Below are 12,544 nucleotides of genomic sequence, written 5' to 3'. Positions count from 1 at the left end.
ATAGACTGATTAGCAACGTATAACACTGTGTGATTATTCCAGGGTGGATTTCTCCATCTGTCTACAAATACCATGTGGTATTTTGTGTTTCCGCTCAATTCGGGCCAACATTTCACTCCCAGACAGATCTTAGACAGCAGGGCAAATATTAGTCCTGCTGTACTGTGCTGTCCTGACTGTGTGGAACTCTGAGAATGCTAGCAGCCCACACACACACACACACACACAGACACACACACACACACACACACACACACACACACACACACACACACACACACACACTCATTCATACAGTATGTAGTACACACAGAGAGTACAGTATACACACCATGTGAATACGCCTTCACAAAGCTGTCATGCGTTTCTACCAGTGTGTTAAATACACATTACAGTGTTTTTATGCCTTTTGAGTCACTTGAACTTGAAAGGTCAATATATTTCTCCATTGGCCTTTCACCTGCAAAACTTTTTCTTTAGGTTTCAGCTTTATTGGTTGTAAAAGTCTCACTGTGGCTGGTTGGAATGAACGGGGAGCATTTGGCAGCCCCGTCCTGAGGCTTGTGAATGCAGCACAATGAGGGTTCAGTTGGGACTTGTTTCGTATGTTTGACTGTGCTGCATGTCACCGCAGTGGAAAGCTGAGAAAAAATAAGCAGTGTGGTAATCAGGATTTGACAGATGTGGGTTTGTGGTACTGATGCTGCTGTTTTTGGACTGAGGCAACCAGTAGCTGATATTTTATGATTACATTCCTGATAAAATGTGACCTCAGTGACAAAAAGCTAATTGTTGGTCTCAGATCAGTAAATGCTGCCTCTTAGAAGCAGGATTTAAGCTGTAGAAGCAAAATAAAAGTTATATTTTGTTTAATCTACTCTTAAGAAAGTTAATTACCAAAGGAGGACTAAAAAAAATGTCATGAACTATATACAGTTCCAGTCAAAAGTTTGGACACACCTTTCCATTCACTGCAATGAGAAAGTGTGTCCAAACTTTTGACTGATACTGTATTTGAGAAGAAGAAGAAAAAAACTACATAAACAAATAAAACTATTTTTATGTACCTTTCATGTGCAAGGAACCTCTAGTTGCACATTTGAATATTTATTGTGTATAGTTTAAAATGTTTGCCTTGAGGAGTATGCTACCCTGCCTGTTACTACACATATTGTTTGTTATACATAAAACATTTGCTTACTTGAGTCCTATAACATTCATCATTCATTCATGGGTGGGAAAGATTGACTTAGGTTTAAATAATATAATTATATATATATGTACTTAACATGTTTGTCTTAATGTAACTGTAATTATTGGTAGCAAAAAACTGAAAATAATTACGGGTTGTATGCCCATGCAGACTATATACAGTTTTTACAGTACATTAGGAGAGACAAAGACACATTCAAGCAGACACATATGATTTTTGACAGTTATCTTAATAAGGTGGAGAAAAACCGCCTCATTTTAACGTCCTTTTCTTCATTAGTTTGTCACAAATGGAAAAGCATTTGAAATGAATGAATCACACTTCTCCCTCTCAGCCTGAACTTATTTTAGCACTAAAAACATTTCCTGTTCCCACAGACAGAAGGGCTTTCATTCCACTGTGAGCATGTATGGCATTTCCAAACGATATTCAATACTCTCAACGTCCTATTTCCACTTTAGCAAAAGAGACTGACGTAATAACCAAATGCGCTGTATATCCTGAATAAAATGGAATATGAATGTAAGCGTGCAAGTTAGGAAAAAACACAGTGGCATACAGAGGTAGGAAATTGTTGAAAACAATTCATTCATTCAGCACTCATTTCACAAAGAAACCTTAGAAAATGTGCATAGTTTTACACACCAACAATTGAATACACTCAGTCTGCTTAATGTTGATTTTAGCAGACAAGTATGGAAGCCCATTTCCGTCAAAAAAACAAAAAACATAATTTTTTTAACAATAAAAATAATTATCATTAAAAATTTAAATTATTTTATCAACACAAACTTAATTCCAGTGTCAATATTTTAAATATTTTTCAGGTAACAATGACCCCCCTGCTTCTGCTGTGTGTGCTCTTGCCTCTCATCTCGGCAACGCCATTTGAAGAACATGACGGTAAGTGTGCAGTGACTGTGGAAAATGTGTTTTTGTTTTCTTAAATGTTTGACATTGTGGGAAACACACTTATTTACTTTCTCGCTGAGAGTTAGATGACAAAATTGATACCACTCTGAAATCTATACAGTAAATGTGAGATAAAGAATGGAAACGGGGAATCAGCTAACCTGGCTCTGTCCAGCGAAAAGAAATCTGCAAACAGCTATCGAAACCTCTAAAACTCACTTATTAACACATCTTATTTGGTTAATCTACACAAAAACCAAAGTAAAAATTACAAGCTGTTGTTTTATGAGGCGGGGTTATGTGAGTATAGTTCTTGGCCTGGTGCAGTGACTTGTGACCACAATGATAAGTGACATTTGGAGGTTACCAGGACAGCTTTTTACCCCAATTTCTAATCTTTATACAAAAGCATTTATCGACTGTTGGCTGTACTGTACCTCCATATTTGACAGACAGACTTGAGAAAGGTATTAATCTTTTCATCTTACTTTACCAAAACTGTTCCTTTACATGTCATCTTCTGAGAAATAAAGTGCTTATCAGTCCTGTCATTCTCTCTTGTGTAATCTTTCTGATTTTAAGGCCAATTCTGTCTTTTTTGCCGTTTTTTTCTCACCTCTAGAGCTCATTCTCTTATTGTTTAAGTGGTCCTAACCACAGACATTGTGGAAGTCCTTGAAGTCTGTTTTGAAGATTAAAAGCAAAAATTAAACGACTGTGCCATAGTCTTAATACTACTCTGTAAATCTGCACTACATACACTATAAGTTTGAACCCTCATTAATAAACAGATACTTTGAAAAACTAACCTTGATCTCTCTTCACCCCAGACATGGATGGCACATTGCGTGTCAGCATCCCAATGGAGGTGCCTCTCCGTCCTCTGATGGGCGGGAAGGTAGTGGTGCCATGCTACTTCCAGGACAACACCGTCAACGACCCCGGTGCCCCAACCGTCGCTCCACTCTCCCATCGCATCAAATGGTCCTACGTCACCAAGGAGAAAGTCACTACGATCCTGGTGGCATCAGAGGGAAAAGTTAATGTGGAGATAGAGTATTTAGACAGAGTGACAATGGTCAACTACCCACTCGTGCCCACCGATGCCACCCTGGAGATTACAGAGCTGAGGTCCAAAGATTCTGGCACCTACCGCTGCGAGGTGACGCATGGCATTGAGGATAACTACGACTCCGTGGAGGTCCAGGTTCAGGGTATGCCGCAGAAACATAAAAAAATCTCTTTTGATTTGGGGCACTACAAAATGAAAGTCATGTTCCAAGTTTTATGACTCTATTCAAAAGGTTGCTCAAACTAAAAGTTAACAACATGGGTTCAAAGCTGCCAAAACACTGATTACCATTTTACTTCATTGTATATTTTCCTCAAAGACAATTCTTTCAATGCACACGTAGAGCCCAGCATGTTATACTGCATGTTCAGACCTTTCTCTAAAGAAGTTGTAGGAGGTCTGGAGGAAATCTGTGTCAAAAAAATATGTATAAAAAGACCTTTGAAAATTCTGTAGCAGTAATTCAGCTGGCTGACCTTTCCATCATTATGACATTACTGTCTTATCAAGTCCACTGTCTTGGGATTTTTGAGATTTGTGGTGAAATCCAAGCAATACTGCTGTTAGAAAAAAAAACTAATTTGAATTGGCATTAAGAGATAAAAGGTATTCCATCATCGTTATTCAGCTCATTTTCTATAACTCACAGGTATTGTGTTCCACTACCGAGCCATCTCCTCCCGCTACACCTTGACGTTTGAGAAGGCCAAGGCTGCTTGCATCCAGAGCAGTGCCACCATCGCCACCCCAGCCCAACTTCAGGCTGCCTACGATGATGGATACCACCAGTGTGATGCTGGATGGCTGTCGGATCAGACTGTCAGGTAGTATTCATCCATTCATTTATGGTTATTTTATTCAGGATTGCTGGTAAGGGCAGTCTGTCACAAAGTCACACAGATCAAACAAATTCACCCTCAATCCTACAAGCAATTTAAAGCTTCCAGTCCATCTAACCTTTATGTTTTTGGACTGTGGAAAACACCCAGAGGAGACTCAAAACAGACAAACTGAAAACACCAAACAGAAAGGCCGGCAGAGCTGAATATATAACCTTCTTTTCTGTGAATAATTCATGTCAGTTCTGTAGCAATAGTGCTAAAGTAAAGGTGCTGACCTGAAACCCCCTCCCCACACACCTTCACAAAGTCGAATTTGGCCGGGATGCATCCAAAAATGTATGAACCTTTCCAAAACCAACATTCCAACAAAATACCATCCAGTGCCATCTGTTTTAAGTTTAAGTGGCAAATATTAAAACAGATTTATATGATTACCATTTCCATGGAAATAAAACAAAATCAAACTGTAAGAGAACTTATGTCCAGCTATTAACTACTACCTCTTTGATCCCCTCCAGGTACCCCATCCATGAGCCACGTGATCGTTGCTATGGAGACAAGGAGACCTTCCCTGGCGTGAGAACCTATGGCGTGAGAGACGTTAACGAGACTTACGACGTGTACTGTTTTGCTGAGAAAATGTCAGGTACAACATAATCTTATCTCTCCTTTTACATACCTTTTCTTCATAAAATTGAATGGTTAGTTTTAAGGTAAGGTTTGGTTGTGGAGTTCATCCATTACTTAGCTGTTTATTTCACCTGTTCATCCATTCATTTGATTTATTTTAACTTACTGTTTATACATTGCATTTAGAAACTATTTTACCTGTTTATCTGTTGCTTTTGGACAATTATTTTAAATCTACATCCTCTCCAAGCTCATCTTTTTTAAAACTATCCATCCACTACTTTTAACAAAACTTTTCTAGCTTAATAACTAGATCTCATGCCCTGCTGGTAACTGCAGAGGTACCCCATCAGGGAACTAATACCCTGTTTGGATTTTACCACTGTTGTAGTTACATCAAACTTTTGTGCTGAAAACTCAACTGTATACTGTCATGTCAATGCAGTATATTCAAACACAGTAGATAAGCATTGCACTGACTGTGTTCGTCCCCTTGCTACCCCTCTCTCCTCCCAGGCAGAGTCTTCTACTCTATGTCTGTAGAAAAGTTTACCTTCTACGAAGCCGGAGATCAGTGTGCTAAACTCGGTGCTCGGCTCGCCACCACCGGAGAGCTTTACTTGGCCTGGAAGTCTGGCATGGATGTGTGTAACGCCGGCTGGCTGGCAGACAGGAGCGTACGTTACCCCATCAACATCGCCAGGCCTCAGTGTGGCGGAGGGCTTCTTGGAGTGAGAACCGTCTACCTGTTCCCCAACCAGACAGGATATCCCTACCCAGACACCCGCTACGACGCCATCTGCTTCAGTGGTAAGTCCTTCTGAGACAGTTTGTTATCAACACTGCATTGTGGAAGCTTATTTTGTGGTAAAATAGCAGTTTGATAATGGTAAAGTCCTCCTTTCAGATATAACTGAATGATGTCAGGGGTCTAATTCGAAGTACTCATATCAACTAATCAATTTGCTGATTAATAACACCTTAACGATCTCAGTCTTATTAAGCCATCGAGGGGATTTTAAATCAAGCCTGATGCAATCTTGTGTCACAAACAGCTGGTGAGGATGAGGGCGCAGTGCCTGGGAGGACCACCCCCTTCCCAGACATCATCCGCATGACACCCGCCCCTGGGCTTTATCCAGGCCTAACCCCCCGACCTGGAGGTGAGGAGATCAAGCGTGGAGAAGTGGGCACCCTCTCCCCACTGCCCATCCCACCCAGTGTGGTGGACACATTCATTAAAGTGTCTCCTGGACTGGATCTCACAGATGCTGCCATGGGTCCTACAGGTAAGCTGGTAATGTACATGATCGACAATAAACACCCATTGGACCATATTTCATTGTCTGCATGTTTTAACCTCTTTTACAGAAGCCTTTGGACAGCCATGTTGAGTTGTTGTGATTTATACTATTTGGTCTCGAGTAGACTTTGTACTGTAGGAAAAGCCCCACTCACTTAGTCATTGGCAAGCCAAAACATGACTTGACCACAGTGTAGCCAATAAAAGGCTAAAAGCTATGCATGAATGACTGCAATGAGGACTGCAACTAAGTCTAGACAAAGTAAAACTGTGAAGAAAAGTTATCAAATTACACACTTCCTTCCTTGCTTCCTGGTCTTTTCCCCCCTCCCTCTTCACTACAGGTGTGGTGTTCCACTACCGACCCATTACAGGCCGGTACACACTGACCTTCCTGGAGGCTCACAAAGCCTGTCAGAGTATCGGAGCAGTCGTCGCCAGCCCCCAGCAGCTGCAGGCAGCATTTGAGAAAGGTCTGCACCAATGTGATGCTGGCTGGCTCCGCGACCAGACTGTCAGGTGAGCTGGAGGCACATAGACCACTATATATGAGTGTTACACATACTGTATACAAGCCTGATCAAAAACCAGACAAGCTTTTAACACTTTTTATTCAGAACTTATTTCTGCACAGAGTTGTCAAAATTAATTCTTATATGCAAAAGGTAAAGAAGCCAATTCAAGGCGGTATATTTTAGCAAAGCAGAGTTTTAATATTTCTCTTTCATGCTCAGGTATCCCATCGTGTCACCCAGAGATAACTGTGCTGGTAATCTGCCACAAATTCCAGGGGTCAGATCCTACGGCTTGAGGCCAGCGAACGAAGTCTATGATGTGTTTTGTTACGTAGAACGTCTGGAAGGTGAGGGGCATGAAGCAACTCACAACCTGAAGCAATTCATTTATGATACTAAATGTATTTTCTTAATATCTATCTGTCTCTCTCTTTTCTGAATGCTGCTCTCTCTCTCTCTCTAAGGTGAGGTCTTCTTCACCAGTGACTATGACAGCTTCTCCTATGAGGAGGCTGTGCAGCACTGCCAGAAACTCAACACCACCCTTGCCACCCCCGGGCATCTGTACGCCGCCTGGAACCAAGGATTTGACAAGTGCCGTCCAGGCTGGCTGATGGACCGCAGTGTCCGCTACCCCATCACAATCCCCAGGGCCCACTGTGGTGGTGGCCAGGTGGGGGTCAACATCATCTACGCCTACCCCAACCAAACCGGCTTCCCCGATGAGCACTCACGCTACGATGCCTATTGTTTCAGAGGTAGGAAAACGTTGTGTAACTGAAGTCATCTTACATTATTTTTGGCTGCTCAAGTCAAGCTACTTCAGTGTCTTGGTTCAGGACACTTTGAGGATATATTGCAGTGAAAGCACAAACATACAGGCAGCAACCAAACCAGGAACAGTTTATGATCCACAAACCAACAAACAACAAACAAATGCTCCATATAATGTTGCATTTAGTAACATACAGTAATTGTCTAGGTATCGTACAACATAAACACTTTCCAACATGAATATTGTTTCAGCATAACAATGATGATACGCATTGGTATTTTATTGATATAACTATTTATAAGTAGCAGTACTAGTATTGACATATCATTATACGTACAGCACTGTATGTAAGTAATCAAATACTATTTATATCCAAATTATACTACAGTATATCTGAAAACTGAGTCTGGCTTATCTATCTGTCTGTACTAATTGATCTACTCTTTGTTTTTCAGCTGAACTCCCCATCACCCATGTCGAAAATGAAACCAGTATGAACTTCACGATGGTGGTGGTGGATGTTATCAACAAGACAACAGTCACAGTTGATCACTTTGCTCCCACTAGTAAGACAGTTGTATGAAATTGGTCATTTTAACCCTGGCTGTGTCAGCATTAATATTTCACATAAATGTTAATAGGCTTGTTGGACGTTTTACGATGCTCTGATCCAGTATTCTGTTTTGTTTGTCTTTAGTTGAAACTGTTGTAGAGTACAATGAAACCGAAACCAGCCTTAATATTACTGACATAGAGGAGATCATCATCAACAAGACAACCATCACAACTCAGCAAGTTGTTCCTACTGGTAAGAACTGGAGACAACTGCAGTTAGTGCTTTTCAGTTTCCAAAATGAATGATTTTTCTGTAAATGTGGCCGCAATAATTAAAATAAATCTGACCTAGCTCAAATTAATTATCCTCAACAGAATTTTCTTAAACAAGATTTAATAAAAGGATAGTAGCTAATGAGTACTCAATGTTTCCCCCAGTGACACCGATTTTACCTCCAGTCCATGTTGATGCATCAGGCTCTGGTTCAGCTGATCATTCAGCCAGCGGGGAAATCTCAGGGGAGTCCAGCACCTCAGGCACAAGCGGTGACGCCTCTGGCTCAGGACGGGAAGTCGTCTTCAGCGGTCGCACTGACATCTACTCTGGAGAACAGTCTGCCTCTGGACGTCCACAGGAGGCAGAAGGTGGTAGTGCCGTCACCTTCACATCTGGAGAACCCGGTAGTGCATCTGGCTCTGGATCTGGCTCTGGATTTGACAGACAACACTCAGGCTTTGATCAATCAGGATCAGGTTTTACCAGTGCTAGTGGTGATATTAGTGGTAGTGGTGGAGAGTCATTGATCACCATAGTGGATGAGAAGATGGAGGAGGTGTTAACCCAGCAAACATTTACTGAACAGGAGTTAGGCAGTGGAGGCTTCCTGACATCAGGTATGTCCGGATCAGGAATTATGTCCGGATCAGGAAGTATGTCCGGATCAGGAAGTATGTCCGGATCAGGAAGTATGTCCGGATCAGGAAGTATGTCTGGATCAGGAAGTATGTCTGGGTCAGGCACCAGTGGATTCTCTGGCATCTCATTCATCGATCACAGTGGTGTTGACCTTACAGTCCAGTCATCTGAGCAGGAGGCGTATCGTCCCTCTGGATCAGGGTTCCCCAGTGGATTTCCAAGTGGTTTTCCATCTGGTGCATCAGGCAGCGGCTCTGCCTCTGGAGACTCTTCCCAGCATCGTGGTGATGTAATCTACTTAACAGATGATGGTATGATGGAGGTAACCATGCAGCCACCAACACATGGTCCCGAGCAGGGCCGGGGGGTAGTAGAGATTAGCGGGCAAGGGAGTGGGTCAGGGTTCCACTATGAATTCAGTGGCACTTTGGACCAAAGCTTACATGTCTCAGGCAGTGGAGCCCATCATGAAGAACCATCCACTGAGGAGCTTTCCATAGCCCTACAGCCTGAATCCACGATGACTTATCCAGAGTACGTTGCTAATCTTGCTCAATCAGGACATCAAGAGGAGGAACAGGAAGGCCGTGCAGGACCAACAGTTTATGTTGTGACTCCGGATGCAGCCACCAGCAGCCCAACCACAGCACCATCAGTGTCATTTTCAACCCCTGCTGTTTTGGAGGAACCTGAAGCAGTAGAAGGTATGTGATTTTGGCATTTGCTTGTTTGTTCACCAAAGTATGCTAGGAATTGTCCTTATCACCACTATATACACAAACAACCGAACAAACAAAATAGCCTCTCTCTTTGCTGTCAACCTCTGCAGACCCCTGTGATCCAAATCCCTGTGGTTCAGGATCCTGCTCTGTGCAGGGAGAGCTTGCTGTGTGTCAGTGTCCTAATGGCTTCTCTGGTGAAGACTGCTCAACACGTGAGTCACCAATACACCACACAGCACAGTGCCTGAAGAGCTAGAAAAAGCTTGATACCAATACAGGAATCCCATCTTTTATCTGATTTTAAAATATGTATATTGTGCATAGGACAGTCAAATCTGTGTTTTCATGTGTGTGTTTGTGTGTGTTTGTGTGTGCAGCTGTACAGGGCTGTGCAGAGGGCTGGTTGGAGTTCAAGGGAAGCTGTTACCTCCACTTTGCAGAACGACACACCTGGTCTGAGGCTGAGCAGCGCTGCCAGGAGCTAAACGCTCACCTGGTCAGCGTCAGCTCCCAGGAGGAGCAGCAGTTTGTCAACTGTGAGTAGCTGTGTGTGTGTGCAAGAAAGTATACAGTATATGTCTATCTGTGTGTTTTGCATGTACAGTATAAACCAATGACTGAAACCATCAATTGATTGTGTGGGAAACACTGATGTATGTATGTTTCTAACTTTTAAAGGCTATAAATGCTAGATCACTGTTCAAGGGTGGGAAGCCAGTGAGGGATCATGTCATTATCACTGTAGTAGTGACTTCTACTTGTTGCTCAGAGGCCAGCAAACAGTGGGCTAGAATCTGGGGGAGGTAGCATGAACCTCCATGTCTGTTACATCATTTAGCACGATATTGTGACGTTCATAACATTTCACTGATTTACTTTGTAGGATTATTATGAGTCAATATCAATTTGGCCAGCATAATTCATGGGAACAACATGGTTAATTTGCCTCAAATGTCAAACCTTTTTGCATTGCAGCCAATGGTCAGGACTACCAGTGGATAGGACTCAATGACAAAGATGTTCAGAATGAGTTCCGCTGGACAGACGGCACTCCTCTGGTGAGCATAGTCTATTCATCTATGTGCTCAGGAACTCATCATAGCTTATTGTTAGTTCTAGTAATTCAACTGTATTACATTTCTCTGTCTCTACATATGAACATTTCACTTTTTACATCACACAGTTGATGCTCAGTGATATATAACTTTGCTCCATTACTCAAATAGTGTCTTTTTTTAATTATGCTGATCATCTTTGTAACCTCCTAAGACATTTGTGAACTGGAGGCCCAACCAACCAGATAACTACTTTGACTCGGGGGAGGATTGTGTGGTGATGATCTGGCACGAGGGCGGTCAGTGGAACGACGTGCCCTGCAACTATCACCTTCCCTTCATCTGCAAGACTGGACCTGGTAGGCTTATGCAGCTTGAGTACTACATGTATCTCTTGTCAGAAGTCTAGGGATCCTTGCTTTGCACTGTAGGTAAAATTTGTGATAGAACATACAGTTGGATTACTAAAAGGATGGATTTACTGTGATTGGAAATTATGTCAGTCATAAAGGGATGTGGCTATAGTGAAATCAGCTCATTATGAAACTTTGGGCCTCGACCAATCATTACAAATATTGTTGAAAAGGCCACAAAACATAAACATCAGGAGACTTGTGTGATTTTTTTTATATGCATCACACAAGTGTAAGTTTAAGGGTAAGAGTAAGTTTAAATTGATACATTTGATAGAATTTGGGTATTTCTGTTATGTGAGACTGGCAAGAGACTTTCTGTAGATTGCCTGTAAGCCACTGAATGTTGCTTAATGTTGTATTAACTGAAGTCTGTCTCTATCAGTCACATGTGGGGCTCCCCCTGAGGTGGAGCACAGCCGGCCGATGGGCGGCAGTAGAGAGCACTACCCCGTCAACTCTATAGTCCGCTACCAGTGTGACCCAGGCTACACACAGCGCCACCTGCCTGTTATACGCTGTATGGCAAATGGACAGTGGGAAGAGCCACAAGTGGAATGTATAGAGGGTGAGTGCTGAGAAATGCTGAAATATATATTTTCTTCCATACTGTAAAAATGTTTGTTTTTTAAAGGACCAGTGTGGAGAATTTAGTGCCATCTAGCGGTGAGGTTGCAGATTGCAACAAAGTAAAAACCCCACCCCCTCCATTCAAGTTTTTAGGAGAATCTACGGTGGCCACAAAACTGGAAAAAAAGTAAGGCCTTCTCTAAAGCCAGTGTTTGGTTTGTCTGCTCTGGCCTACTATAGAAATATGGCCGGAAGGGGAATCACTCCCTACGTAGATATAGAGCGCTCATTTTAAGGTAACAAAAACACAATGATTCTAAGCAACACCTCATACAATACTGATTATTTATTATTCATTATAGAAGTGGTGGATCCAAGTTAAATATGACCTGTAATAGTGTTTTGCATTTGAAATAAAAGGAATAAATGGAAGATGCGGATAAAAGTAGTAGATTTAAACCTGTGTGAAACTCTGTATTAGAGAGGCAAGTGTAATATTTTACACACTAGAAGTACACCTCCTGCAGAGCTTTCAACATTATACTGGTGAGGAGTCCATGGCAGCTTTTAAAATTAATCCTTTCGTCACACCACTCACCTCAGGGTAATTTAGCAACTCTTTTGGCAGCTTGTGTTTACATGATGTCATCAGTATGCGTACCTTTTCTTCCTCAGCCGCCGCCAACAGTAACCGGCTACACAAAAGATCCCTACGGCGCAGAAGTAAAGGGGTCCGCAGCCAACAGGAACAGAGGAAGCTGCTCTGAGCAGGACTGAAAGGACATACAACAGAGAGTCATAAAGGACCCCTTTTATAAGAAAGCATGAACACCGATGCCAACGCCCGACAAAAAGATAACGCTCCCTCCCTGTATATACAAACACTAAAGCACATTTAGACAGTGATGGTCTCTAATTGACTAACATTTTGGACCTTTGAGTGTCACTCTGCAACTTTTAAAGACAGTTTTTCAGAATATGTATTTATAGCATCTAATTTATAGCTGTGATCCAGTATTTGGAAAAAAAATATTATCTCAATGCACAAGTT

At 42.1% G+C, this 12,544-nt stretch overlaps 1 protein-coding gene across 1 annotated transcript; it reads left to right on the top strand.

Annotated features, from left to right (window-relative positions):
• The first annotated feature begins 2,046 nt into the window (after positions 1–2,046).
• Positions 2,047–12,321, top strand: acanb (aggrecan b). The gene is made up of 18 exons (XM_053319500.1): positions 2,047–2,116; positions 2,956–3,339; positions 3,847–4,021; positions 4,558–4,685; positions 5,186–5,479; positions 5,725–5,958; positions 6,317–6,491; positions 6,707–6,834; positions 6,952–7,245; positions 7,718–7,806; positions 8,237–9,129; positions 9,172–9,437; positions 9,563–9,667; positions 9,833–9,991; positions 10,431–10,513; positions 10,725–10,869; positions 11,309–11,497; positions 12,169–12,321. Exons 1-18 carry the CDS (start codon positions 2,047–2,049, stop codon positions 12,258–12,260), a joined length of 3,903 nt encoding a protein of 1,300 aa, XP_053175475.1. The 3' UTR covers positions 12,261–12,321.
• The last annotated feature ends 223 nt before the right edge of the window (positions 12,322–12,544 follow it).

Source organism: Scomber japonicus, chromosome 5, assembly GCF_027409825.1.
Source record: "Scomber japonicus isolate fScoJap1 chromosome 5, fScoJap1.pri, whole genome shotgun sequence".
Classification (NCBI taxonomy): Eukaryota; Metazoa; Chordata; class Actinopteri; order Scombriformes; family Scombridae; genus Scomber; species Scomber japonicus.
Note: the sequence above shows the minus strand (reverse complement) of the source record. Positions and strands in the feature narration are given on the sequence as shown.